The 27,800-nt window shown below is 37.8% G+C and overlaps 3 protein-coding genes and 1 long non-coding RNA gene across 13 annotated transcripts in view; 2 read left to right on the top strand and 2 right to left on the bottom strand.

Annotated features, from left to right (window-relative positions):
• scn1laa (sodium channel, voltage-gated, type I-like, alpha) overlaps nucleotides 1–7,630 on the bottom strand; it is a 44,764-nt gene extending 37,134 nt beyond the window's left edge. Inside the window, exons 1-2 of the mRNA XM_036567420.1 lie at nucleotides 7,416–7,630; nucleotides 598–920 (exon numbers count right to left, since the gene is read on the bottom strand). Of these exons, the coding sequence (XP_036423313.1) occupies nucleotides 598–867 (270 nt within the window). The 5' untranslated portion in view covers nucleotides 868–920; nucleotides 7,416–7,630. The remainder of the gene's footprint in view (nucleotides 1–597; nucleotides 921–7,415) is intronic.
• Nucleotides 7,631–10,895: 3,265 nt separating this feature from the next.
• Nucleotides 10,896–23,752, bottom strand: LOC118806085. Its single transcript, XR_005007081.1, has 3 exons — nucleotides 23,663–23,752; nucleotides 15,394–15,459; nucleotides 10,896–11,624 (listed from the first exon to the last, which is right to left on the bottom strand). It is a non-coding gene; the product is annotated as an uncharacterized LOC118806085 (long non-coding RNA).
• slc38a11 (solute carrier family 38 member 11) lies at nucleotides 12,944–20,394 on the top strand. Of its 2 annotated transcripts, none has more exons than XM_036567296.1 (12): nucleotides 12,944–13,200; nucleotides 13,369–13,489; nucleotides 14,718–14,792; nucleotides 15,425–15,559; nucleotides 15,715–15,780; nucleotides 15,896–16,002; nucleotides 16,445–16,524; nucleotides 17,338–17,408; nucleotides 17,542–17,703; nucleotides 18,710–18,822; nucleotides 19,288–19,419; nucleotides 19,937–20,394. In XM_036567296.1, exons 1-12 carry the CDS (start codon nucleotides 13,159–13,161, stop codon nucleotides 20,225–20,227), a joined length of 1,395 nt encoding a protein of 464 aa, XP_036423189.1. In that variant the 5' UTR covers nucleotides 12,944–13,158; the 3' UTR covers nucleotides 20,228–20,394. The 2 variants fall into 2 exon arrangements, with proteins under 2 accessions (XP_036423189.1, XP_036423194.1); XM_036567301.1 differs by having other exon boundaries at nucleotides 13,304–13,489.
• The window catches only part of mbnl2 (muscleblind-like splicing regulator 2), a 26,390-nt gene continuing 20,614 nt past the window's right edge, over nucleotides 22,025–27,800 (top strand). For 4 of the 9 annotated variants that reach the window (XM_036567361.1, XM_036567371.1, XM_036567315.1 and 1 more), the window contains exon 1: nucleotides 22,026–22,496. The gene's annotated coding sequence lies outside the window, so the exon portion shown is untranslated. Of the gene's footprint in view, nucleotides 22,497–22,537; nucleotides 22,640–23,330; nucleotides 23,576–27,800 lie in introns of those variants that run through there. The other 5 variants (XM_036567389.1, XM_036567380.1, XM_036567341.1 and 2 more) reach the window with 4 other exon arrangements.

Below are 27,800 nucleotides of genomic sequence, written 5' to 3'. Positions count from 1 at the left end.
CTGAAACAAAAAGAAAAAAGCTGTTAGTACAGGATGTAAATAAAATGTGAATTTAATGGATCTCTCACTACATATTTAGATATCCAATTAAAGTATTTCATCTGAATAGCATAATAACATATAAGTAATAACTCTCAACTTCTAAGGTTAATGCAATACTTTAGATGTATCAGTATTTCAGTTTAGTGAAATAATTTGCACATACATTTGTGGAGAACATTTACAGGCATAAGGAATTTGTTACCAAATCATTTAAAGCTACAAAGGAGATTTAAAAGCTCCTATGAAACAGGATATTACTACAAAATATATAATAGTGCTGAGGTCTGAAAGCTATGTTAATGTGTTCTACATCAAAAACCTCAAATTTGGCTTGAATTAGTGAATGCATTTTAACTAAATGTATTCAAGCTGTTTTTGTTCGTCTTTAGTAATTATGTTAATCATTTGAAGTTCATGCATTATGCAAAATGACAGCTCATTATGACGAGCCACTAGAAGTCACCCCATGAATAATCATTATAGATTGACAGTGTAACAGAAGTGGCCAATTACACCCAAATGACACTCAAAAGCACAAGACAAATCAAAACTTACTTTCTGATTGCAATAAAATGGGTCCATATCCTCCAGTGGTGTGGACACGAGTCCGTTGGGTATGTCCCCATATATGAGTGGAAGTTTCTTCCCTGCCTCCAAGTCTCTGTTAGGTTGTTTTGTTTCATCCTCATCATCAATATTTCTCTCCTGATCTTCTTTATTCTTCTTGGCGTTCTCCTCTGCGATTCGGTTCTCGATGGCCTTGAGTGACTCGCGGGTAAACGGGTGGAAGCTGTCTGGTCCTGGTGGTTCAAACATCTGTGCCATCTTCGCATCCTTTACCTTCAGAGTGATTCGCTAGCCCTCTGCACGAGAAGCCACTATGGCCGTAAAAAAGACAGACAGACAAAATTAGATTATGATAAACACACTTGATTATAATCTCAGTGAACTAACCAGGAGAACTTGAAAGCCTGTTGCAGGAGCAAGAACTGAGAAGAGAACAGTGAAGATATTAGGAAAGTACTTGCAGCTCCACATGACAAAACCACTGTTAGAAGGCAGAACTAGAACTTGGGCAATACAGCAAAATATAATATCATGATGTATGATCTGTGCCACAAATTTATTGAGGTTTCAAAGGCACTTGCATTTAACATGATACCTATATGTCGAAATGCTCCGTTATCTTCATCGCAACTTTGCAAAACCACTGCAGCTGTAAACTCTTTGCACCCCATTTCACATGAATTAAGAATGAAGGGTTTCTGACATGGTGGTTAAGATTACACACAGTGAGAGGCAGATAACATGTTTCTCAACCCCTCTTCATAGCCTCGTAACTCCGAATACAAATAGAAAAACTGCAAAAACTGTGGACATTTGTTAATCTCTAGGAGTCTTTATGCAATTGCACCCCTACGTGTATTATTGTTTTGTTTTTTATGTTCACTAACTTCTTGGCATTGTTTTGACACGTCTTGCTGAAGCAAATTATATTTATATTTATATTTATATTATATTTATATTTATATAACTATATACTAAGTTATGTAAGATCCTGCAATAAGATGGAATTGAAAGGGTAGATTCTACAGATTCAGGAAATGTTTTGGAAATGTATCGCAAAGACAGAGAAACATACATAGAAAGTTTGAATTTGACGTTGGGGTCAGACTGTTAATACTCCAAAATTCCAAAACTCTAAAAGTGAAAGCTGCATTTCTGTACAATCTTCTTCTGTTTGGTTTCCACTCAGTTCCAGAGGAAAGCAAGCAGAAACACCCAGGAAAAATGGAACAGCCAGACCCTGAATCTTATTCCTGAACTAGTGCATCAGTGTCAGAAAAGCAGATGAGCCCCCAGCACAGCACAATCATTCAGAGATCAATCGACTAATCCACAGGTAGCGCTACCTTAGCTGGATAGTGCCATAGGAACAAATGTGTCTCAGAAACAAAGAGGAATCAAGAGTGTCATGAAGAAAAAAAAGAGCATTTTATGAACACATCACTGCACAATGTATAGACACTAATGCAGACAATTAATGTACAGTCCGAATAATCTACAGCATATTCATATTCTGAAGCAGCCCAGATTTGACAGAAATTTGATGAAAGGTGATCAGAGTCTGTATATATTTCAGAGTGCTCCATTTATATGATTTCTTTACTGCATCCTGAAAATGCCAAAAAAGTCTAATGAAAATGCCAACAGATTTATAATAAATTTGATAGATAAACCTTCTGCATTGGTGAGCAGCTGTTATGTAACATTATATAGTAAAATATTACTGCTGAGACAGTTATATTCAGACATTCAGGCTTTTGAAAAGAGAATCAACAAACCCTTAACAATAATAATGTAACTACTAAATAATACTGCTGCCAAAATACAGCTAACACACCACACAGGCCTTGTTTTTAAGCCTTGTGTTACTTCCAGAGGAACAAAAAGGACCAAAAGCATCTGGAATACAGAAACACCGGGGAAATTACCAATACTGTAATTGGAGGTCATCAGTGTAGCCTACCAGAACCCTGCAATAACACATTTTATCCCCACTGCAAAAGGATTAACAACTGGGCGTGGGCTGACATGATTCTGAATGGAAACCACAGCTGCTATACTGCAGAGATTAGCTGGGTGTATCATTAATTAGTACATAAACATTTTTCTTGCATTTTATGCTTGTCCCAGAAAAAAACATAATAAAATTAAATTCACTATGTGCTTTTCTCTTTATCTATTAGAATTAAACAGAGTGTTTTTTTTGCTGTGCCATTAAGACTGATACATGTAAGTGACCTCTGTTCTGATTGGCTGCCCTGTCTTGTACTGCATTGAAAAAGCCGTCCAGGCTAAAACAGTCCTTATAACTTCAAAGTGAATGAGTGGGGTTAAACTGATGTAGCCTGAATAAGCAGATACATGTACATAAGACATCACATGAGACATCAATCAAAATGAAATGGAAGTATGGACTGTCTGGACTGGGGAGGGAATGGTATGTTTTAATGTTTACATACTCTGTGAAACTCCTTTAAAAAAATATGTCATCACTGTCAATACATATCAAACACAACATAAGTTGGTGTTTTGCTGACCAGCTATGATAGTCTATGCTATTTTATCTAGCAGGAAAGGCAAATTATGCAAAAAAAAATGAATACAGATACAAGGTTTTGTGTGACAGCTAAGGTTTAAAACATGTTTTAACTAAGTTTTGACAATATCTACTAAAACTACTGTACTACAAAATCTATTTAGTATACTAAAGTACTAAAATCTATCGAAAAACCTTTTTATATGAATCATTCAACCAAAATGTTTCAAAGTCAGAGTTGAAAACACATTTTGGACTTTTAACTGACTTGGATTTTAGACTAAAATCCTTTTGCTTTGAATGACTGTACCTTAATTATGTGTATTCTATTAAAATAAATGATTTCATTTTGTCACTACCAAAACAATCATAACACTAGCGAAATGTTACCAAATATTTGTTTTTTAGCCAATTTTGACCAGAAAAAATACTTGTCAGTATATGACTGGCAAATACAGCTTTGAACAGCTGTACACACACAAAATCATATTTTCATTAAAACACAGAAAAGGGTTTGATTAATTACAGACAATATGCATTCGGGTAGTGACAATTCTTAATGTTACACACTGATTTTCAGACTTTGAGACACATTTACTTCAAAACAATGGGCTCTAACTGCTAACCATGTGGCAATGAGAGACTTGGAGACAATCTCACTTCCTGCCCTAAAAAGCAGGGGTGCAGCTAAAAGAAGTCTCTGCCTACAGACTAAATCTCTCAGCATTTTCTGAATACTTTTTAAATAAAACACATGATAAATCTAATTCTATTTATATAAAACTAGATTTAAAAGTTCACTTAAAAAATCCCAATACAAAGTACCATAAAATAAAGATTTTGTATATGTTTAGCTTGTTACTATCTCTATTGATTATTAAATGAAAGGTCTGAATACTTAATAGTTGTTTTTTTTTTTATTTTACTACAGGACCACAGTTTTAACTAATTCAGTAGATTAATCTATTTAGGGACATTTTTATAGCATAATCATATGCTGATGCATTCTGTCAAGGCACACCATCTAAACATCATCATCTAAAACAAGTGACCATAAAAATGAACCTGTTACCTTCAGCGCAAAATGCAACATAACATTATTCTTAATCTCGCTCCTGGGGACCCACAACACTGCACAGTTTCAACTATTCCCTGTCTCAACACACCTAATCCAAATCTCAAAGGATCCATCAGTCTAAGAATCCCTTTCCTCAACACAGACACACACAAACAGTCTTCTAAAATAGTGATCCACAACTTTAAATTATACCAAGGAATATTAATGAGTAAATAATCTTCCTCAGCAACTGTTTACATTTCACCCCTGTTTTTTCTCTCTTTAGTCTTGTTTATACTCTGACATAAATCAGCATGTGATTTACAATATCCTGGATATAGAGATCTCTGTCACACACTGTTAATTATTACCAGGATTTCCCAAGATTTAACAGTAATATTTCAAAGTAAAATACTGTATTTATTATTTTATTGCAAAAGCAACTCATCTTAAGGTATTTTCTGTAATAATACAGCAAATTACTTTGAGGCTGATGCTGCTACCACACAACATTATAGGAAATGACAGTTAAAATACATAAACATTTTAATTAAAACATGTTAAGTGTTTTTATTTTGTCGATTCAACTTCATAAGTTCTTGGCAGGCATATTCTGTTCATGTACAGTGCATATGCAGTAAATATGTTCAATTATATTGTTTAATTAATGTATTTATGGGTCTGTTAAAATAAATTTTAATATGTAAATGTACAATAAATTACTGGCTACTGAGTTGCATTACTTTTATAGTTTTATGTAAAAATACATGAGATTGTTGTAAGTTAATTACAGCTTATAGTAATTAAGTGTAAGTGTACAGCTACAGAACAGTAAACTTGGTGATTTGTGAAGTCATGAAAGTCAAGTCATAATAGTTATAGTATTGTTATTTTACTGCTATTTACTGTTTATATGGTACAATGAATTACTGTGAAAGTAATACAACTAGTAGCCAGTAAATTTCTGTATGTTTTAAGGTGCACAAATGCAGACAAAACAATGAACTGAAGTGATAAACAGCAAGTCTGAGTGAGGACATGGGTTGAGCTGTCCGTGGTCCTGAAGCCCTGAAGCACAAAAAAGTGTCGCCACCACAAATCACACATGAAATAATGTATGTAAGCGCGCACACACACACACACACGGGCAAAACAGTATTTTCTCATTGCCTCTAGAACCAAGAAGCCTCATAAGTAGAGACATTTCCTGGAGTGAAACTGAAAACCACTAATAGAGCACTTGGCAGCAAATCCCTGAAACACTCACTGCATTTGATAATGGATCTAACCGCCTATATATTTATTTGTCTTCTGACAGACAGAGATATTGGAATAGAATAGAATAGAATAGAATAGAATAGAATAAAGTATTTCTAAACAGCAGCTCACTTTAAAATCAACACCTAAATGAACAAGAATTTAGCCTAGTTGTAAAGCTGCTTACTAATTCACTCATTCATTTACTCACTCAAGCCCTTCATTCACTCACTACTACACTCTTATGCAATCTGAGAAAATCTAAGTCATGTTCATTCATTCATTTTGAGGACAAACGCCCAGTAGCAGAGCAAAACTAAAAGGCCACCCATGTTAATCTCAGAATCAAACAGGGAAATAAATGAGTGAAGACTGGGTGCAATCACAGTCCAAACACAGAACATGTAGACCAGGCCCACCTCTTGCACCTGTTACTGCCCAGAACAAAGACCAGACCCAACAGCAACAGGGTTTAGATCCACACACTTGTTTAGAGTGGCTCTATCACTGTCCACAAAACAGAAGTCTAATTCAAGTACTCATATCAGTATCTTTACAATCTGTCTTTGCACATTTGTAGCATCTGGATATCTGACAGTGCAGTACGAAAAAACTCAAAAGCCCTAAAAAATGAGACAGAACACAAAAAAGAGAGAACCCGCACACACACAAACACCAGATCACAATCTCACTACTCATCATTTCTTTAAGCATCAGGCTAGGTAATTATTAATACTATTATTGAAAATAAATTTGCAATGAACTTTATGCCAGGACATGTGAAAAAGCATTAGTTCAGCCCAAAATCTGCTGCAAATACTGATGAACCCTTCAGCAACTTCTCATTATTTCAGGGTTCGGAAATTATATTCATGCAAGAGAACTTGGGTGTTTAATTAGACATATTAGCTCGGCTCAGACCCTTGCAGGGCTGCACCCAACATGACGAAACCACCCCAACCTCTGCTTACATCACATCGGCTTCTGTTCAGTTCATGGATAATAAGATAATCAATTACTGGAAAAGGGAATAACCTGTAGGGCATCAGCTGGTTCAGAGGCTGCTGGCAGGTCTATTACTAAATTAATTTCTTGAAAAAAATGGCATATTGATAGCTGACTAAATGCATAGCTACTCTATTCTTTTAACTTACATTATTTTTATCAACACATGCAGTCAGAACAACTGTTCAAATGTTTAGGATTTAACTTGTGACTACAGTCTAGTTAAATTCAACACCAGCTCTTCTGGCTTGTCCGCAAATATCCAATGAGACAAACAGAGAAGCAAAGAGAACACAGACCAGAGATTCCACTCAACTCACACTGACAGGGACTGATAAGCATCTTCATTTAAGCATAAGCAAATCATTACAAAACAACATCTTCAAATGATAAAAACAAGACAAAAGAGAACATGAAATAGACATTCTTCAGTTTTAGATATTTTGGATATAAAGCTAAGAAACACACATGAAAGAACAGAATATGAAATGGAATAGAAGAACTACAGAATAAAAACTGCAGGCTACTTCGCTGGCTACTGAAGATTATTTTTATAAAATAAAAGCTCTAATCAACTTTTATAACGTGATTCTACTCAAACCATTTACCATATTCCTATAACAGGAGACTTTGGAGAGTATTTTTGTTATATTTGTGTACTTTACAGTTTTATTTTGGACTATCACTTCTCTTTCTGATTTTAACACTACAACGTAAAGCCCTTTGAGACGCATATTAAATATATGTAAGATGCTATATAACAAAAGTCTGTTGTTATTATTTATTAGCCGCTATTTTGAGTGTTTGATCTAGTCAGTGTTGCTCCATCAGTCATATAGTGTGTATACGCTTATGCCAATGAGTTCTAAATGGAGCATCTTACATTTAAAAAGTTTTTTTTTCCAATGTCCAGACTTTCTTGTCCCACCCATTACTACTTTAGACACTCACCATCCTCATCCTCCTCCTGGGCAGGTAGTCTGGGGTCAGCACACGCCTTAAAAGTCGCACTTTATCCTCAACACCCACAGCAAACAAGAAAAGAGAAGAAAACACGGAAAGAGCTCGCGCTGGTTTAAAAGAGATAAATTCCAGTGTGTATTCGAGCCACAATCTCTCTCACTCACACACTCACACACGGACAGAGAGAAAAGCAGATGACCACACCGAGACCCGCCTAAGAGCAAAGCCACAAGCTTCCGGTCGTTTACTGGAGGAGCAGCGGTGATGACGTCAGAGCAGCCGCGAGCTCCGTGCACGTGCGCGGGGGCGTCCATCGCGAGGTGACGAGCACGGATCAGTTTGAGTACAGTTTATAAATACAGTCTGAGTACACATGAGTACAGTTTATAAGTACAGTTTGAGCACACATAAGTACAGTTTGAATTCATATGAGTACAGTTTATAAGTACAGTTTAAATACACATGAATACAGTTTATAAGTACAGTTTGAGTACACGTAACTATAGTTTGAATCCATATGAGTACAGTTTATAAAATACAGTTTGAGGACATATGAGTACTGTTTAGTACATGTGAGGACAGTTTGAGTGTGAGTACAGTTTATACGAATAGTCTAAGTACAGTTTGGGTACAGATAAGTACTGTTTGAGTATGTGAGTACTTTTTGAGTACATATGAGTACAGTTTATGAACATGTTAGCATAGTTTGAGTGCATATGAGTATAGTTTATGAGTACAGTTTGATACTTTGAGCTCCTCCTGGATGACTGAGCTCCTCACCCTATCAAGTAGAGTGTAGCCTGCCACCCTGCAAAAAAAGCTCATTTCTGCTGCTTGTATCTGCGATCTCATTCTTTGGGTCATTACCCAAAGCATATGACCATAGGTGAGGGTGGGGATGTCGACTCACCAGTAAACAGAGAGTTTTGCCTTGTGGTTCAGCTCTTTCTTCACGACTACAATCCAGTACCACAACCACATTACTGCCACCACCTGTTCCATTCTGCGGTCAATCTCACAATCCTTTTCCCATCATTCATGAACAAGACCCAAAGATACTTAAACTCCTCCACCTGGAGCAGGTCCTCTCCCCTTACCTGAAGTGAGCGTTCTGGGAGAGGAGCATGGACTTCACACTCAGCTGCAAACCACTCCAGCGTGCACTGTGCCTTTTCCAAGTCCCCAAAACACACGTAGACTGGGTTGGCAAACTCCCATGCCTCATCATCAATCCTCGCAAGGGTAAAAAGCTTGTTCATTATTCCGCAGCCAGGATGGAATCCTCACTGTTCCTCTTCAAGCCAAAGTTTGACTATTAGTCAGAGTTTCCTTTCCAGCACTTTGGCATTAACTTTCCCAGGGAGACTGAGCAGTGTGATACCCTGGTATACACTCACCGGTCCCCTTTCTTGAAAATAGGGACCACCACCCTGGTCTGCCAGTCCAAGGGTACTGTTCCTGAGGTCCATACGACATTGCCACATTCAGTGCATTGAGCAATTCCGGGTAAATCTCATCCACCCCAGGTGCTTTGCCACCAAGGAGCTTGTCAAATACCTCAGTGACCACTAGGGAAATGGCGTTTGACACCCCTGAAGTATGTCTCTCGTGTTTAGGAGTTCGTTAGCGTGCTCCTTCCACCGACCTACAATATCCTCATTTGAAGTCAGAGTTTCTCCACCCCTGCTGAGTACAGCTTGAGCAAAGCCACTCCGACTACTCCTGAGTCGCCAGACAGTTGTCGAGAACCTCCTTAAAGCCAACTGAATGTCTTTTTCCATAGTCTCTCCAAAATCCTGTCATGTTTTGGATTTTGCTTCTGCCACCATTGCTACCGCTGCCTTTTTTGCCTGTCGGTACCTATCTTCTGAGTCGGAAGTCCTAAACCAGTCCCTAACGGTCTCCTTCTTCAGCTTGGCGACCTCCTTCACCACCAGTGTTCATCAGGGAGTTCCTGGGTTGCCGCCCTAACATGCACCAACAAGCTTTTGGCAACAGCTTTGCCTGGTGTCTTCCACAATGGAGGTTTTGAACAGGGTCCATTCAGACTCCATGTCCCCTACCTTCTCTGGCGCATGAGAAATCATTCCGAACAGGGACCTCTGCCTTGGGTCTACCAGGTCTGACTGCCAGTCTTCCCTGTCATTTGATCCAACTTACCACCACATGGTGATCGGTTGACAGCACAGCACCTCTCTTCATATACTGAGTGTCCAAGTCACATAGGCCCAAGTCAGATGAAACAACAACAAAGTCGATCATTAAACTTTGACCCAAACAGTTCTGGCACCAAGTACACTTATGAACATTCTTGTGTTTGAACTTGGTGTTTGTTACGGATGTTTTTTTTCTGAGAGTGTATGTAAAAGTACAGTGTGAATACATATGAATACAGTTTGGGTACATATGTGTACAGTCTGAGTCTATATGAGTACAGTTTGCAGACATATTAGTACAGGTTTTGAGTACAGTTTATTAATACGGTTTGAGTACATATGAGTACAGTTTGGGTACGTATGTGTACAGTTTGAGTACATACGAGAACAGACTGGGTACATGTGAGCACACTTTAAGCACATATGAATACAGTTTGACTACATACAATCACAGTTTGAGTACATATTAGTCAAATGTGAGAACACTGAAGCAAGGTCAGTATGATTATATATATGGACTGAGTACTCTGGCTTAAAAAAGGTCCAGTCCAACGTTTTCATTGGTGGTTCAAAACTCATGGTTCTTTAAAAACGTAAAAGCGTAAAAGTAAAATATAATAATGTATGAAAACATTAAGACGTAAATCATGCAAGGCACACTGCTAGCTCACTCTCTGCACATCTGGAATTATATAGACATCTCCAGGCTTGTTGAGGTTAACTTTACTTCATTAATCCCCTAATACTCCCTGTCTAGTACACATCCCACTGTGCATGAAGCGCTCTAATGACATCTTGTGGCCAAACATATTAATGACTCCACTACTCACTCACAGGCGGTGTTTAACAGACTGTTATGATGATGAACTAAAACCATTTTGTAGACTAAACTTGTATTGAAATCTGAAGTAGATATATTTGATATGTGCAATTTGGACTTTATTTAATCTTTTGTGGAAGCCAAAAATTACACCCTTTATTTCACAAAAAATTCAAAAAGTGTGTTTATAATTGCATTGAATTTCACTTAATTTCACTCTTATCATGTTCGTAGTCATATGATCCTGTGGTCCTGTAGCCTACAGTTAAAGGAGTCCCTCTGAGTCCCGCTGAGCAGTGAGGCAAAAGAAAGTTTCTATGGGATCAGCCAAATGTCACATGGTCGTTGCTTAGCAGCAGTGGAGGATCTAGGGGAACAATACTTAAAGATACAATAGCACTACAAAGATTCTTCTCTTAATGGATAATAAGAGTTCTATGAATTACGGATGCCCACCTTCAGTTATGCCTTCAGTTACTCTGAATCTCCTGGGAGTGGGGTATTTATGTTACTAACTGTGTGAAATTATGTGTCTCCTTATGTAAGATTGTTGGTATATGTTGGTATATGTATCACCTCTGATGGTCTGCGGGTAATAGCATTATAGTATGAATGCTATACTAGATTTCTGCAATACTATATGTTTTGGATAAGAATTGGATTCTGTAAGACAACTGAAGTCTTGGAAAGACAATCAAATAGCCAATGAAAAAATGTCTATGAGTTTATCCACTGGATGTGAGAAAAACTGCGTTACTATGCATATGAATATAGTATATTCATTTTCCTACTTTACTTTGTAGGCACCAGTCTTTGGGAGCTTTTTAAGATGTCATCCATAACTTCCTGTGTCACTGGGGTCCAAATATGAGGTGACACGCAAGCCAAAGAGTCATCTATCAACATGGAAAAAATAGGAAATACACCAATGAAATAAAGTAAAGGTTTATTGAATTTCTTTAATGAGAAATGCCAACAAAATACTTTCAACACTGCAAAGACCAGTTTTCATTATTAGTGCAGTAATTAAGATGTTTCAAACCATCAGAGCTGTGATGAACCTGCCTGGAAGAGGAACAGTACTTTGCACCCATGCACACTGAGGATGGTTTGAGAGGCAAACTTTTCTCCAAGGATCACAGTCGGGCAACAGCAGGAGTTGGTTGCATTGAGGGGTGACCAATGCTGTGTTTGAAATGGTCCCCTAATCACTCAGGAGCTCTATATGATTACAGAGAAATAAAATTTGTAATTCAATAAACAGTTTGATATTGTAACATTACACAGTTTTACACTGACTTTTTACTTATCACTCCTCTTTCATGCACTTCCATTACACAGTTTTTGGATCATCACTCAGTGGCAGTAGTCACATCTTATTACGTGCAGTATGCATTATGAATATTCCATGTATTTGTTGCATTGTGGAACTGTAAGACTGCAATATATATTCTCTGCTGGGTTTCCCAAAAGCATCTTAGCACAAAGATGATTCTTCAGTGGCAGAGCAAACATCACACTGAGCACTCTCTCTACCAGTTAAGATACTCTTAATACTAAGAAGCTTTCAGGAAACTGGACCCTCCACAATAGGTCAAGGCTGTAGCCCAGGTAGAAGAGAGCTTTCTCACGCTGTTATCCAAAGCCTCCATTGAAGTGCTCAGTCCTGCACAAACTTGACAGCTTTAATTATTGATATAAGCAAAGAGACATATTTGAATGTTATGTTAAAAAACATTCAGTTAAGATGTACATTTCATTACAAACTCTGGAGCCACAGCATCATTTTTAAACTGTTTTTTATGCATATGAAGGATTTTGGGTGATTTTGAAGGATACACCAGTCTTCCTCAACTGCATCCAGCTTTGACAGATGTCTTTTTGAAACTAGTACAAAATGTCAAGCTCTCTAAATCTGTTTCAGGACCCATAGAGTGAAAAATAGAATTTCCCTCCCTTTTTTCAAAAAAAAAAGGCTTTGATTTAGTATGTAAACATTGATAACATTTTTAAACATGCCATTCAACCACACTCTAAACAGTCCAATTCTAGAAACTAACCTGCAAAAACGACCTGTCCAGGGTATATACTGCCCTCAGTGACCGCTGGGATAGGCTCCAACACAAAGGAAGACCTTTCCTATAGGTAAGCTAAAGACCTACAGCCACAGTTTCAACTCTTTTGTGATCTTATTGCGTCATAAGTGCCAGCATTGAAGAGAGTGCTTTCATATGAACTGACATGGCTCTAAGATTTAGACACATTAAAAATGAACTGCATTCAAGCAAAAAAAATGAAACAGCTGAAAGTTGGACTGAATAAAACGGGCTTTAAATCTGCCAGTCTTCGGCTATTTAGGCCATGTGGCATGTGTTGAAAATGGTGTGTAACATGATGATTGGGCGTAAGAAAAGGCTGGGCTATTACATGTATGTAGGGTCTAAATCATTTTTCCCATGGATTTCCTTCCCGATTTATATTCTGCCCCCATTTTGTGCCTCAACAAAGCCAGACTGTCGAACAAAGAGTTAATGCTGTTAATACGATTTAATGGTTTATGCGTGTCCAAAGCTGGTCAAAGTTGTGGAAAGTTGAAGCCTAACCGTTTCTAATGCTTTTCCTGGCAGTAGCAGCAGAAGAACAGAGGGAACAGGCAGCGTCCCGGGGGCGGAGGGGAGGCAGAAAGAAAGAAAGAGAGGGAGAAGAAGGGTGAAGAGTGAACGACTGAAACAGCTTAACTTCTTCAGATTTGGAAATGGATACGAAAAGAAATGACACGAGTGGGCTCATTCACAAGGTAGGCCATGCAGACCAGAGCAGCCAGCAAAATCTTTTAGCGTAATATATTCATGTGCAACCACTTCTGAATCCACATTTGAATCATGAACCATTTGTTTCAGTGTAACTCTCCTTCAACATGAGGAAAAGTGGTGAAGCTTAACATTCACTGCTGCTTTTTCAGCAGGATGATGAGAGGAACTTTTTACTATCACCCCATAATAAGGATCCTGATGAAGCAGGTACAAGCTCGATGACCGCTGCCTCTTTTAATTTCATCAACTCGATTATTGGATCCGGGCTTATTGGTAAGATCTGAGCTATTGTTATTAGAATGTATGCATATCTCAACATAATCTGAATTAAACATGAATTTAAAGTGTACTGTAAGCTCGATTCTACAAACTCTTTGACACATACACACCTAAAAAGATGGTTCTTCAAGGGTTATTTAGTAAAGGCAATGGTTCTACTTAGAACCATGAGTTCGAAATAGAACCATTTTGTCCTTAAATATTTCTAGGCATGGCGAAATCGTTCTTTGGATTGATGAAGAATGTTTTGTACATGGTTCTACCATGTTGAAGATGGTTCCACATAGCACCAAGCGTTCTTCTATTGTTATGATGTCAAGCTTATAATAATAGAAGGACCCATTTGGTTTGCATATAGAAGTATTTTCAGAAACATAATATATAGAATCTTATACAACACATTCTCCATCAATCTGAAAAACCTTTAAACCCTGCAAAGAACCATCTAAGCATGAAATGGGTCTTTATAGAACCAAGGAACCCTTTAAGAATCATCTTTTTTAAGTGTGTAGCAACAGTGGAACCCTTTTTGGAGCTGTATAGAGCCACTTTTTAAAGGTTTCTTTAAAGAAGCATACCTAGTTTTCTATCATAGGGAACAATGAATGTAATGTATGTAATATAAAGTAGTTTACTGAAGATTTTTTCTTAGATCCTGCTTATTAATAAGGTGTTTAATAGACACTGACAGTGAGCACTCATGTGCTCAGTATCTCAGTATGCCCCCTGGTGCAGAATCATATGACTGCTAAAAATGTGACTCAGCACAAGACTCTGAGAGTTCAAAAGAGAACTCTTACACATGACTCCAAAGAACAAGTTACTGTAGGTGGTTAACTTGGAACACAGAACAGCACTGATCTCATGTTTGTGAGTATGTGCATGTCCACGTGTGTATGTGCGTGATAAATTTGGCCACATTTTAAATTGGCACTCCTGCAAAGCAGCTACAGTGAACAAAGAACAATGTTTCACAAACCTGAACTTGCTCAACTCACTCCAAATCTGGTTGCCTCCTCAGAAACTTCACAAAATGCTATCACAGCAGTGAAAATGTGACAGTGAATCACCTGAAAACTAGATCTAACACTGGTTATAAAGCATATGAACAAAATCTGGCACTCAAGTACAACAGCCTGGGTCTGATTTTACAAGGCTAGCTGTAATAAATGAAAGAAGCATTGATTGTTTTAATTTTCTGCAATGTGTTCTCTTCAACCAGGCCTGCCGTACTCGATGGCGCAGGCCGGCCTTCCACTGGGACTGCTACTGCTCTTTCTTGTTGCTTACATTACAGGTACTAAGACATTGTTTCAATAACTGCCTTTTTTCAGGCACAGGCTAATACTCAGACATGTGGGACCATGTCATTTGGAATGTCGTTTGTTAAAAAAACATCTTTAGGTTTGAGGATGTCGTATTTCACACTTTAATCAAAGCATCATTTCAAAACCTCAGAAGTAATTTTCTTTTATTTTTTACACCATTTACATTGTGTCAGATTTTGTGATGGATAGGCCAATAGAAATGGTCGAGAATTATGTGGAATAAAATCTCATTTATATTAATGTACATACAAAGTTAAGAACACTTTTTCTTTCTCCAATGAAGTTGCCAGTTCAGAGATATTTACAAAAAAATTCAAAAGAAAATTGCAACCTAAAAAAGATACTTCTTGTGGTTACAAGCATTGGACTGGTTTTATTCAACTTAAATAAATACTTTGGATGAAACACTAGCTTAGTCAAGGTATTTCTTTGAGTTGAATAAAACTGGTTAAGCTGTTTGTTACCACATGAAGTCAATTTTTAGGTTGAACTGAAGAACCATTTTTCACAGTGTAGGTTTGGCTATGTCTTTTTCAACATAACCATTTATACCTAAATATCATCACAAACCTGTAAATGACAGCCTGTCACCCCTCTGCAGACTACTCCATCATCTTGTTGATAAAAGGAGGGAACCTGTCAGGGACACACAGTTATCAGTCATTAGTTCACAGCACGTTTGGCTTTGCTGGATTTCTGATCCTATCAGTCCTTCAGTTCCTGTATCCATTCATTGGTAATTACTACCCTTTCATTTTCATGTGTCTCTATAGTAAAACATATAACATATATACAATATATAGCAAATACAAATGAGTGACTGTCATTCTTTGTCCACAAGAAAAATACATGAAGGTTATGATGTAACATTCTTGTCTTTATTTCATGCAGCTATGATAAGCTACAACATAATCACTGGAGATACTATGACCAAAGTGTTTCAGAGAATACCAGGAGGTATGCTACCATGCACGGAATGCCAGTGTGGTGTTGTCTATAGTCACAGACCTTGCATTCAGAAGTTATTTTATATGTTGTTTGTTGATGCATTCATGTTTCCATGCTCTTGCAGTTGGGCCTGGTCACCTTCTGGCAAATAGACACTTTGTCATCTTGCTCTCCACCATTCTCTTCACAATTCCTCTGTCATTGTACAGAGATGTAGCTAAACTGGGGAAGGTATACTTCTAGTTATACAAAAATTTACGAACATTAATTACTCTGTAAAAATATATCTCTACACCTTCTACACCATTTGAAAACACCAGCTGCTGTTTATATAGTGTGAAGATTTTATTACAAAATAGCAATTACCCAAAATTACTTTAAATCAAATCTCTTCACTGAAAGAAATGGCACTTTGAATTTTTATGATGAAAATGTGGCAAGTAGTGGCTTACGAACAAGTCTTACATCAACACAATTATTAGCAAAACAAGGCAATTTAAATAAAATAATTGTGTTGTTGTAATATATTTTATTTGTGTGCTACATTTTAGTCATTAACCTTTTTTTGTGTTTACATTAATGTACAAGATGTTGCCATTTTTGATTTTTGTTTTGTTCTCCGGATGTTACACATTAATGTGAAACGGAGAATTGGTCAGTCTCTCTATTTCAGGTGTCGCTAGTGTCTATGCTGTTGACTCTGGCCATCGTCATCATGGTAATTGTGAGGGCCGCAACGTTGGGACCGCAAATGTACTAAGCTAAGCTTCACTCTATATCCTCATCAGCACCATCTAACACATGCTGCTAATATGCATGCTTCTCTTTTCTGGTTAGGCTTACTAATTCAAACAAAAGGCCTATTCTTTAAACTACACTGCAGGCTTATTATTGAGTCATTAATCTTAAAGCTTATTGTCAAGCAACTGCTATGAGTTGTTTGGTAAGTACTATAAAACTACTATGTATGTTATTAGAGTGAGTAAAGGAAAGATGGACCTCCTGACAGGTCCTCAGCATTTAAAGGGTTAATACTGTTTTCATGATTGTTTTCAGAATACAGTTCCTACATATGGACACTTACTGCATATCAAACAAATACACATTCAACTTTGGTGTAATGTAGCCATTTTATCTGGGTATAAACATGCATGAATGCATCATGATGCATCAGCCTGAAGGTGGCAGTTCAGCTGCATTTTGAATATTACAGTCGCCTGTTATTGATTCTAATAATGTTCAGGTATGTGTGTATAAAAGTTTTGTTTTTTTGACCAAATATTCAAATGTAAGCTATTTTCAAAGATGAAATAACACACACAAAAAAACTTAGTGCTTAGTCTGTACTCCACTACTGTGTAAGCAGTTCTTCATGTGTATTCTGTGTATTTTTGGTTCGGTAATTATTACATTAATACACAGATATTCAAGTTTCGCCAAAATAATCAAATTCAATCATTCATGGTGACTCATTGAATTGTTTCCTAAATAGTCACAATTGAATTGAATTTTGAGGTCTGAGATATACAGCCATATTTTTTACTCTTGGATTCATGTTGTCAATAGCCCCCCTTCTGAGGACGCATGGGTCTTTGCACGCTGGAATGCAATTCAAGCAGTTGGTGTGATGTCTTTTGGTGAGGTAGCTCTGAATTAATGAATTATAGCTAAACCTTTTTAACAGACTTGTTTTCTACTGTGTATGTCATTTAACACTGGTAAGCTTTTCTCTTCATTGCAGTCTTATTTGAAATGTTCTGTGTTTTCCAGCCTTCATCTGCCACCACAACAGCTTCATTATCTACGAGTCGCTGCAGGAGCCCACTCTGAGGAACTGGTTACGCATCACACACACGTCTGTGGGCTCAGCGGCCCTCATCAGTGCAATATTTGCTGCTGCTGGCTATGCTACTTTTACAGGGTACACACAAGGTAAATCAAGCTATGAGTAGACACATTACTGAGCATACACAGATAAAACGGTAAGACGCATTTCTCATTTCATCATCATAATTTTATAAATGATACTTTTTCCATTAGGGCTGCATGATATGGACATTATGCAATGTTTGAAGTTGTTGGATATTACAACGATGCTTTGAGAAGCAATAAAATATATTTAAAATAGTGTGCCTCTAACTCTTCCTTTTAGCAAATAGCCAAAAAATACAAAAGCAGCATTGTTATTGTGCAGAATAAATATAATGAAGTATTAATAGCTACTTTCATCAGAACTGCGGCACATATTTGTGCACTGTAAGGCTGAATAAGGACACACTGTGTCACTGATGAGGCATTGCTTTTATTAAGCATCAAAAGACGTTTGGCTGCTAATGGCACCCCCTTCTGAAGAATTTGTGGTCCGCATAATGTGAGTGAGTTCCACGAGTCTAAAAACAGTAAGGACCCTCTGATCAGCTTTTTATATTCGTGTTTGCAGTCAGGCTATAAACATGAATAAATATGATGATGCAGATTTGTTGCGACAGTAGCCATAACTGCTTTGTACATTTTACCCTACCACCTGTTTTATACATTTAAAACACTGAGAATGAGATCAGCCATTGCATTTTAAGTGTTTTTACAGGCTAGTAGTTCCGGATAGAGTTGTTTTTGAGCTGTGCACGTGTGTGTTTTGTAACTGGGCTTTTAGCCAAATGGTTAAGTTACTCACTCTCCACATGGGAGAGCATTGTTAAAGCCCAATGCAGAGAAGCACTTGTTGGGTTTCTAACACTACATTCCTATCGTATTATGTCACTTTGGCGCTGTGCATGTGAGGTCTTTTAATCCGTTCTGCTAGCACGATGTGTTTATCGCAGAAACTCATATTGCAATCACAATAACAATATGATTTATTGTGCAGCCCTAGTTTCCATATATAAATGATCTGCTTGCATAATGAATGAGAATATTATGTGTTCTTCTTTCATCCTAGGTGATATATTTGAAAACTACTGCAAGAATGATAACTTGGCCACATTTGGGCGATTCTGCTATGGCCTCAGTATAATCACCACTTTCCCGTTAGAGTGCTTTGTTACGAGAGAGGTATGTTATCTTTTTATTCTGTTGGGGTTAAGTAGCTTTTAGTAATACAGTCTCCTGCACTATTCACTGTAGGTTTATATATTCACTGATTTGTTGTTTTTATGCCACAGATTATCACCTTTGTTCACATATTTGCATAACCCAGAATTTATTATGTGTTATTAGGAACATAAAAGCTCCAAGGAGACCATTGGTCTCTGACCCTCAGATCTCTACAAACCTACATTATTATTTGCCATTTTATAAACACAAGGCATGATGACTACTCACAGATTTAGCTCTGCCTTAATATGCAGTATCTGCATCACTGCCAGAACATGTCTAAATTGTTTCCTCACACAGGCCCTTAGTTTGTGTGGAAAGTGTGAGTTTTTATTTTAGAGTGCATAATTTTTGCTTTAGCTATTAAAAGCACAATTGCATTGTTCCTCATTTATGAAGTTCATCCCGCATTTTGTCTTTTAGGTGGTGTCAAATGTCTTTTTTAATGGACTACTTAGCAACACTGCCCACGTCATGGTTACCTTGGTGATAATATCAGCGGTTACTGTGATTTCCCTCTCTTATGACTGTCTGGGTGTTGTGCTGGAGTTGAATGTAAGTGTTGTACATTATGCAATACATGAATATGAGAATAGTACCTTTATTCAAAACATACATATTAAAAATCCTAAATGTATGTGATGAGACTAATTCTAAATTAATCTAATGTGAAATCCTGTGTTTCATAGTTTCATGATGCGTTTCCAAGATTTTTTTGTTATGTGTAATTTTAGACCATTTCCATTGGTCAGTTTGCTGTGAAATATTCACACACTATGAGGGCAGCTGCTTTTTTAGATGGTCTTAAAAAATAAAAAGCTGGTAAAAAAATTGAGTTACAACATTTTGGATTTTGATAGCAATGATTTGTAGTATTATGATTGACATTTTATTTTGTCATATCTTGTCTGAGGAGTGAAAAAAATAAATACAGCTGTAAATATTATATTCAGCATTTTAACACGAAACATTTGGCCAGAATGAATGTTTCACTGGTACTTATTTGCACTGGCATTTAGTATCTGTGCAGTTATTTGACTTTTCCTAAACAGTGCGTTTCTGTGTTTTGCAGGGTGTTCTGAGTGCCACACCTCTGATCTTCATTATTCCCTCTGCCTGTTTTCTGAAACTCTCCACTGGGCGCTGGTTTCAGAGGAAGAAGCTTATTCCAAGTCTGATTCTCATTGCTGGGGTTTTTGTCATGATCATTGGTTTGGTTATGACAGGACTGTTTCCTCAGGACTGCTCACATGGAGTAGAGATGTTCTACTGTACAAATTTGAGCTCCTCCATTTTTGCTACTACCCCAGCCAGTGCCATGCTGAAGATCACAAATGTTACTCAGAACATCAGCCTTTTCTAAATGAAAACTGGGCTTTGACTTGTCAGTTTGAATATCTTGTTATTTTATGTGATTTTTATGATGTTATTACTCTTCTGTGTGAACATAAAATACAGTATATTAAGAATGTAATAAAATATATGGAATGTAGGTTGTAATTTATTAGCAACATAGTGCAATGTATTCCATTTTCATATGGGTGAAATTACCACACTGACAAGTCTTCTACCATTTCTCACTCTTTAATGGCACTGTTTTCATTCCTTCAACCTTGTGCTGGATATCTATTATAATTACCAAATGCAAAACATTATGCTACTGCTGTGTAAAGTAAGTACAGTAAAACACTCTAACTGTACTGTACCCCATCATATGCTGCGGAGGGCCCAGATGTGCTACGTTTCTGCCACAAGGTGTCGCCACACAGACATGAGTAGAAGGAGTGTTCGTCTATAAAACATCATACTGCCCCAAATCTCTGTCTGCTCAAACCTGCCTGTAAAATACAATCAGAGTATATGGGGTTAACTGATATCAGAGTAACATGACTTTATCACATAACCTCCTACATTCTTTTTTGTTGTTGTTGTTTGTTTGTTTTTGTTTTTGAATCCAAGCTAAATCCAGTCCGATAGAATACTGGCAGTTTGCAGTTCAGTTCAATGTTTCTAGTAGCCCTAATGCAAAAAATGTGTTTCTGAATTTTTTGGCAGCATAACACCCCAGATCCTAAAATATGTTTTGTTCCCTCCTAATAATCCATCAATTGTTCATCTTAATTAATAGTCTAATGATTAAGCAGAATGGACATGATTCCCAGTCATTCCACTCTTGTCATCTTTTCTCTTCCTTTGTCAGCAATAATGTAACACAGTCTTGTCATTCCATGCATACCATTCCCCGTAATCAGCAGGAATGGACCTGTGATCATGGAGACCACTGTAATCCAGTGAGTCTGGCATCCCGGAAACAGCCCTGATCTCATGGATTAGTGGGCAAGAGAAAGCGTTGCCCAAGGCTGGGAACGAGAGAATAGCTTTAATGTTGGTCCAGGTTCAGAAATGCAAGCCGCCAGTGTTCTAACACAAGTGGTATTCTACATGATCAAAGTACCCATACAAAGGGCATTTCTATGCTGCAGCATAAGGCCTTGCATTAGATCAGTGTGTCTTAGGCTGAAAGAATCAGTAGGCCCTAGTCTGATTTTGTTAATACTGGATAAAACAGAGCAAACTAGTATTTAGTGGATATGCAAGACACTAACATAGGGTGCCTTGCTGATTTTGATGGACAACCAGCATTGTTTTCTGTTTTGATAGGATGAATTGAGTGGCTTTAGTGGTGATGAGGTTTTGCTGATTATGGCTTATGCTGACATAGCCTACTTGGGAATCAAATACGTTTTTTCAGGCTACCATCCTGTTCCCCAGCATTTGTATCAGGCCTACTGGAGCCACATGACTTCTTATTTGATGTTCTCATTTGATGGGCATTTCCATAGCCCGTGGCTTATAAAACTGTTCTCTCTTCCTTCCCTCATTTCTCACCGCAAAGTACCATTGTGTTTTAAGCAGGTGATCCGCAAAAGCAAAGAATTAACAAATAAAGCGATTTGAAACAATGGTAATGACGAAGGCAGCACACTGGTGTTTATCAATAGCTGCCCGGTCCCTCCAGGCTCAGCACGTTTTCATGTGATGAAAATAACTGCTTACGTTTACTCTACAGCATCACTGTTGCCCTGGCAACAAGGAGGCCGTTCTCACGGCTGCTGACATTCGTTCGGACCGTACCACCTTACGCGCCTGCGGGGTATCCCGGAGCTTCGCATATTTCAAAAAACAGCCTTTAATGAGCCAGCGTACCACAGAATGTCATCGAATTTATAAAAATAAATTATTTATTGTTCGTTACGTTTTCATTTTGTCCCTGAGCCTCAGCTATTCATCGATACCCAACCGGCGGAACCCCCGTTTGCAACTTACGAGCTCTTCCAGAAAAAAACAGACTCGAGCTGTCAAATGCTTGTTGCTCGGGGGAAGTCGGAGCTGGAAAAAAGTGGCGAATTAGCAGCGAAGAGCGAACTCTCGCTTTAATTTTCTCTTAACCCGATTCGGGCGAAGATCCGTTTTAACAGTTCATCGCGTTCTAGAGCGAATCGTATCGTTTTTAGCGCATGTTTTTGCCTTGACTTTTTCTGCTGTGTCCGCGCTGGGTGGTTGCCGTCTGGGCTTCGTGACTGTCGGTGTGGCTAGCGGCGCTCGGCGGAGGGCAGATTCGTGGCGATGAGGTAAGCAGGTGGAAAACTGCGGCAAGTTGCTGGCGCTGCTAGCTAACTCGCCTCCTCTTCTCTTTTCAAACAGTTCTCTGCCCCAGTGTGTATACAGAAGTATACACAGAAGCCGAGCTTTATGGAGGGAAGGCGGTGTAAAGGTAATATTACGCAACCAGGCTGAAGTGAATGCCGACTGGGCGACATCGAGCTAGCGCCTGTAACGTTAGCTGTCGTGCTAGCTAGGCTACTGTAAGTTAGCTCGAAAACTGTTTTCAACTTGGTTGAGCTGAAGCTGCGTTGAGTGGCTGTGCTAGGTTAGCTAGCGGCAGGCTAACTTACACGAAATGCCGGACAAGTTTTGCACAAAACTAATATAGCCACGTAAAACAAAAATGAAACTCGTTTTAAGACCGTTTTGAAATCTGCCCCGTCACTGTTCTACACTCAAGTTAGCCTACAATTATTAATAGCAACTGTATAATAACTGTATAATAAGTAGTTGTGTGATGTTTACCGCACGCGTTTACTATGAAGTTAGCTAACCTAACTAGATTTTTAAAGATATTTTTTAGGGCTTGATGCATAAAATATCCACTGGCATTATCTTCCAGTGGATATTTCCAGAACTCATGGTATAAAGCTATTTTAATCAACACCTGGTATCATTTATAGGCATAAATATCCGTGTAAACTATACATTTATATTATTTCTTATAGAATGTTATTAGTGTTAATTTTATTTTATTGTGCACACAGACGGAGTTTTCGACAGCACTAGTGTAAGCTCAGGCTGTGTTTTAGTACAAGGTAAACTCAGCTTGCCTAATAAGCTCAGAGCTCCTGAAGCCCGAGCAGGAAGGTCTTTCAGGAAATGTTGGGGCAAAAGGAAGGGTGAGGTTGGGTAAGAGTTCATTGCTTTAGCTTTCGTTTTTGTTTCATAAAAACTCCTGCTGTGGATGGGGCTGAGGTTGTGGTGTAGTGTGGATAATGACAGCCATACTTACCCTTTCACTTTACGAGCAAACAGATTTTACTTACCTTTCTTAGTTTCTGCGTAGTGGAGAAAAAGAGAGAAGAAGCACGCTGTATGGTGGGTAAGCATTTTTCGTTTTTTTGGAGTTTTTAGTTGAGAGAGAGTACGTAAAAGAGAGAAGAATAAGAAAACAAATGCAGGAACACACCTAAGATATACACCTTTTCACGAAGTAGCCACGTTCTGTTCTTCATAGTGTCATGTTTACTCACTGAACACTAATCGGTCATTCATTATAACCCGCTTTATGCCTCGACCTTTGACTCCCAGTATTCCAGTGTTAGTGCTCTTATAGTGTTAGTGACTAGTAACTAGTGTTAGCAACCAGGCACACATTAGCCATATCAGTTTGATCAGCTTCGACAATATTTATGCTATACCTTGAATCGCAGCCATAGTCTGCAAGCCACATCTGAAACAGCATGTTAAACCAGGCTTGTTCTGTTTTCGTCAATGCAGTCCAGTACTGGCCTAATTTAGACATGTCGCCTCTGGCTCACAGCACCTAGTTACAGCTTCATCTCACCACTTTTTCATGTCCACAGAGCCATTCTGATCCTTAATTCATAAGCATGTAATGATTTCAAAATGGTATTGAAAATTAAAAAAAAATGAACGTTTGAAATTTTAAAAAGTATCACTGCTTCTCTCCTCAGTCTCTTCTGATTGTCTCTCATTTGCCATATTTCATGAAAACCAGTGTCACTGATTGAAACTAGGAATCTGGGTGCATGATGTTAGAATATATTGGTTGGGTTGGTGCTTATGGTAATGCACATACGCATGCTGAAATGATGGGGCTTTTTATTTCTTATAAATTCTTGGGGTGGCCATTTTTACACATTATTTTGGTATAAAAAATCAGATCGAATCTTGACCTCATAATTGAAAATCGTATCAAACCTGAAAATATGTGTGATGTGTTAATTCATAATTTCAGCAGTGTGTAACAACCGGAAAAGGAGAATTTTAGTACATATAAAACAGGTCTGGGTACCGTTGAGTAAAATTGGTATGAATTTTAAAGTGTTGTGATGCAATGTGTTACACATTTTTAGCAAAGTACATTTTTGAAGAACTTTTATTTTTGAACAAAATAGTATATTAAATAAACAGCCCACTATGTAGAACATAAATGGCTTATAGAATTGCTCTGAAATCTAGAAAAGAAGCAAATAAATATTGATGCATTGCAGTTCATGTTGATATTTAGAATATAGCTCGAACTGCTAGGGTAAAACAAAATGAAGGGTGATTTAAGCTATGCACTGTATATGATGTAACACTGTATACATTTTATAGGCCAGTATTATTCTGTTCATATAATGTAAGCAAACATGAGTTTTCTTTAGAAACCCAAATAGTAATGTTATTAGAAGGACGATGCATGTGGCATGATGGTCATGAAAAAGGAATCATCACACTTGCCTGTAAAGATTATTTGTTGATAAATAAATAATTGCATGGCCCTGTCTGTCTAAATGGTTGAGAAGGAAAATAATATTATACGTCTTTTCGTATTGGCCATATTCAACATTTTATGTAGGCATCTACTGTACCAATGTCTTATAGAAATGTTTCAATACAAAGAACCTCTCTATCTCATGTCTTTTCCTCAAGGCTATGAATCTCACACATCAGAGCCAATTATCATAGCAAAAACCCTGACACACTCACTGGTTTAGTACTGCAGTCCCAGTGATTCTGACAGAGAGCGGCAGGAAAAACACTGGAACACCCACACAGAGCCAAAGGTCAGAATATTGAGCAGCAGAATGTAAAACAGTATCTCTGCCCACCTGCAGTCGGTCAAATCTGTTTACACACATATACAGTAAATATGCATATTGTATATTTCAGATAATGCTGCTTATTAGCAACTATAGACAAGAAACGCATCAATACGTGATTTGTCTGGAGATGAAAGTTTTTTTTCCTTGAATACAAACATTTAGTGAGCAAATATTATCTGGTCCTTTCGCTTCCCTCTGGGTATATAAGTTATTTTGAGAGAGAAAAACACAATTGCCCCAATTATGTTTTAATCCTTTGGGAGAACAAAGTGAGTTTCATTTAGATGAGTGAGATGATGCCCATCTGAAATAGGGTGATGCATGTGGCCTACTTACACTGCTGCTGTGTTAAACTAGCTACTGTGGCTAGTTCCATGCTAAGCAGTATATTCACATTCTTATCAGGTGAGCAGAGTTACACATGCTGGGTTACAACAGAACTACCAGCGAGGATGTGGAATCATTTTTATCACTTGTTGGTCTGTCAGAGTTACAGCTTTGATGATGACTGTATGCTGTAATTTGGATGTTACCAAAAGAGAGTTGTGCTGTTAGAGAAAGGATGTGGTGCCCTATTCCTACCAAGTCAACTATGATCACTTCACTGATACCATAAATATACTTACATAGGTAACGTGTATGTTCATGTAAGTGTATGTGTGGATATTAATAGTTATAGTATGTTTTCAGTAGTACAGTAAGTAGGCCACATGCATCATCCCACTTAAAATGTGGTGCAGAAGAGCTCAGCTGGTATTAAATTTTCATTAAACACAGGCAGAGACTGGCTCAAGGTCAGTAGCATTAATCAATCAAAGTCAGATTTATCAGTCCAATCAGCAGGAGGCTAGTATATGTGCATGCAGAGACATAGAGAGAGAGAGAGATGAGAGATGCTATGGTGACAGATTGACATTACTGTAGGCTTTGCAGCGTCATAGTCAATAACTACCCTCCTCTCCACCATCAAGCTGCATCAAGAGCATTTAGTGCTTTTGCTTTGCACTCTGGCACATACTGGACTTACAGCCGCTTGACTCTGTAGACTTATATGAAGCACTTCGGTAGTAACATGCTTATATAGCTATAGTTTGAACTATAGCTGGGGGTTATTCACTCTGAATTATCTCTCTTTCCCTTTAGCTGAGACCATTAAGTGTCTGTTGTCCTCAGCACTTCCTGTCTCTGCTGGCAGACAATGTGATTGCAGGTATTAAAGATTTGGCCTGCTCTGCTGTCCTGCCATTATGAGCTCAGATTGCTGAGAACTGCCCAGACTGCACTTTAACACAACATGGTCTCAGCCACCAGGCCAGGTGATCTGGAGTAGGCTTTTAAAGGTTACAGGCCTAGTCACGTAGTAACAAGGCTCTCTCTGTAATTGCTTATTATGTATTCAATGTAAATTCAAGAAGGTTTGATGTAAGAGCAACCTCAATTCTTTGATTTCCTTCCTTTGTATATCATTGCTATTAGATCAAAACCTCATAACTCTCTCTCTCTCTCTCTCTCTCTATATATATATATACATATATATATATATACATATATATATGTATATATATATATGTATTTGTATATATATACACATATATACATATATATATATGTATTTGTTTTACACCTTTTGGATGTACTGGGTGTCCTTAACATAGTGTGAACATTTCATGAAGACAGAACCTGTGGTAATAACCCTGAATGTTTTGGAATAAAATCTTTTTACATTTACACTGCATCATTTTGCAAAAGCGATAAAAACATTAAAGTCTCATAAAGTTAACATTTTGGAGATACAGAGGATCGGAGCTGTTGTTACTTCAGTGACATTGTAAATTTTGGTTTGTGTTGACATTTGGCCATGTCTGACTTGGGTAAGATGTTACATCGGACCCAGTGCTGATCCCCATGTGATGATAGCATAAGTAGGCTCTCATGGTGAACATTCTTTCCAACAATTAAGATGATCTTAACATGGTAATGCTTTTAGGAAGCTGAGCCCAAGTGTGATAGTATCAGTATCAGTAGTATGTATTTGTGTGGTTGTGTGTTTGATTGTTGCTGGGCAGTCTTAGCCTGATTTCTCTGAAGTGAGTGCTTACTCTCTCTGTTCAGCAAATCTCCCTGGAGTATGTGATTTAATAGGATTTCTGCTGCGTCCTGATCTGATACAGGTCTGGCAGACTGCTGTTTGCTCAGAGATCTCAGCCTGGAGAATCAGTAGTGGGGATATTCACCAAACCTTCAGTAATATCGGGGAAAATCATACTAATGTCAGCCAATTGACTTCTCCATGCTCTGCTCACAAACGCATTCTTTCATAGCTATTTTTGTTGTACAAGCCTTACAGAATGTTAAATGTGTTAAATGTTAAAAATCCCAGAGTGATTTATGAATCCATATTGTCTTATTTTATGATATGTGTGTAAGTTTGTACAGATTAGATTGGACAGATTAGATGTGGCTTTTTCTGTTTGTCTTTTTTTGTCATCTAAT

The sequence above is a fragment of the Colossoma macropomum genome, unplaced genomic scaffold (assembly GCF_904425465.1).
Source record: "Colossoma macropomum unplaced genomic scaffold, Colossoma_macropomum, whole genome shotgun sequence".
Lineage (NCBI taxonomy): Eukaryota > Metazoa > Chordata > Actinopteri > Characiformes > Serrasalmidae > Colossoma > Colossoma macropomum.
This window is presented reverse-complemented; position numbering and strand designations above follow the sequence as displayed.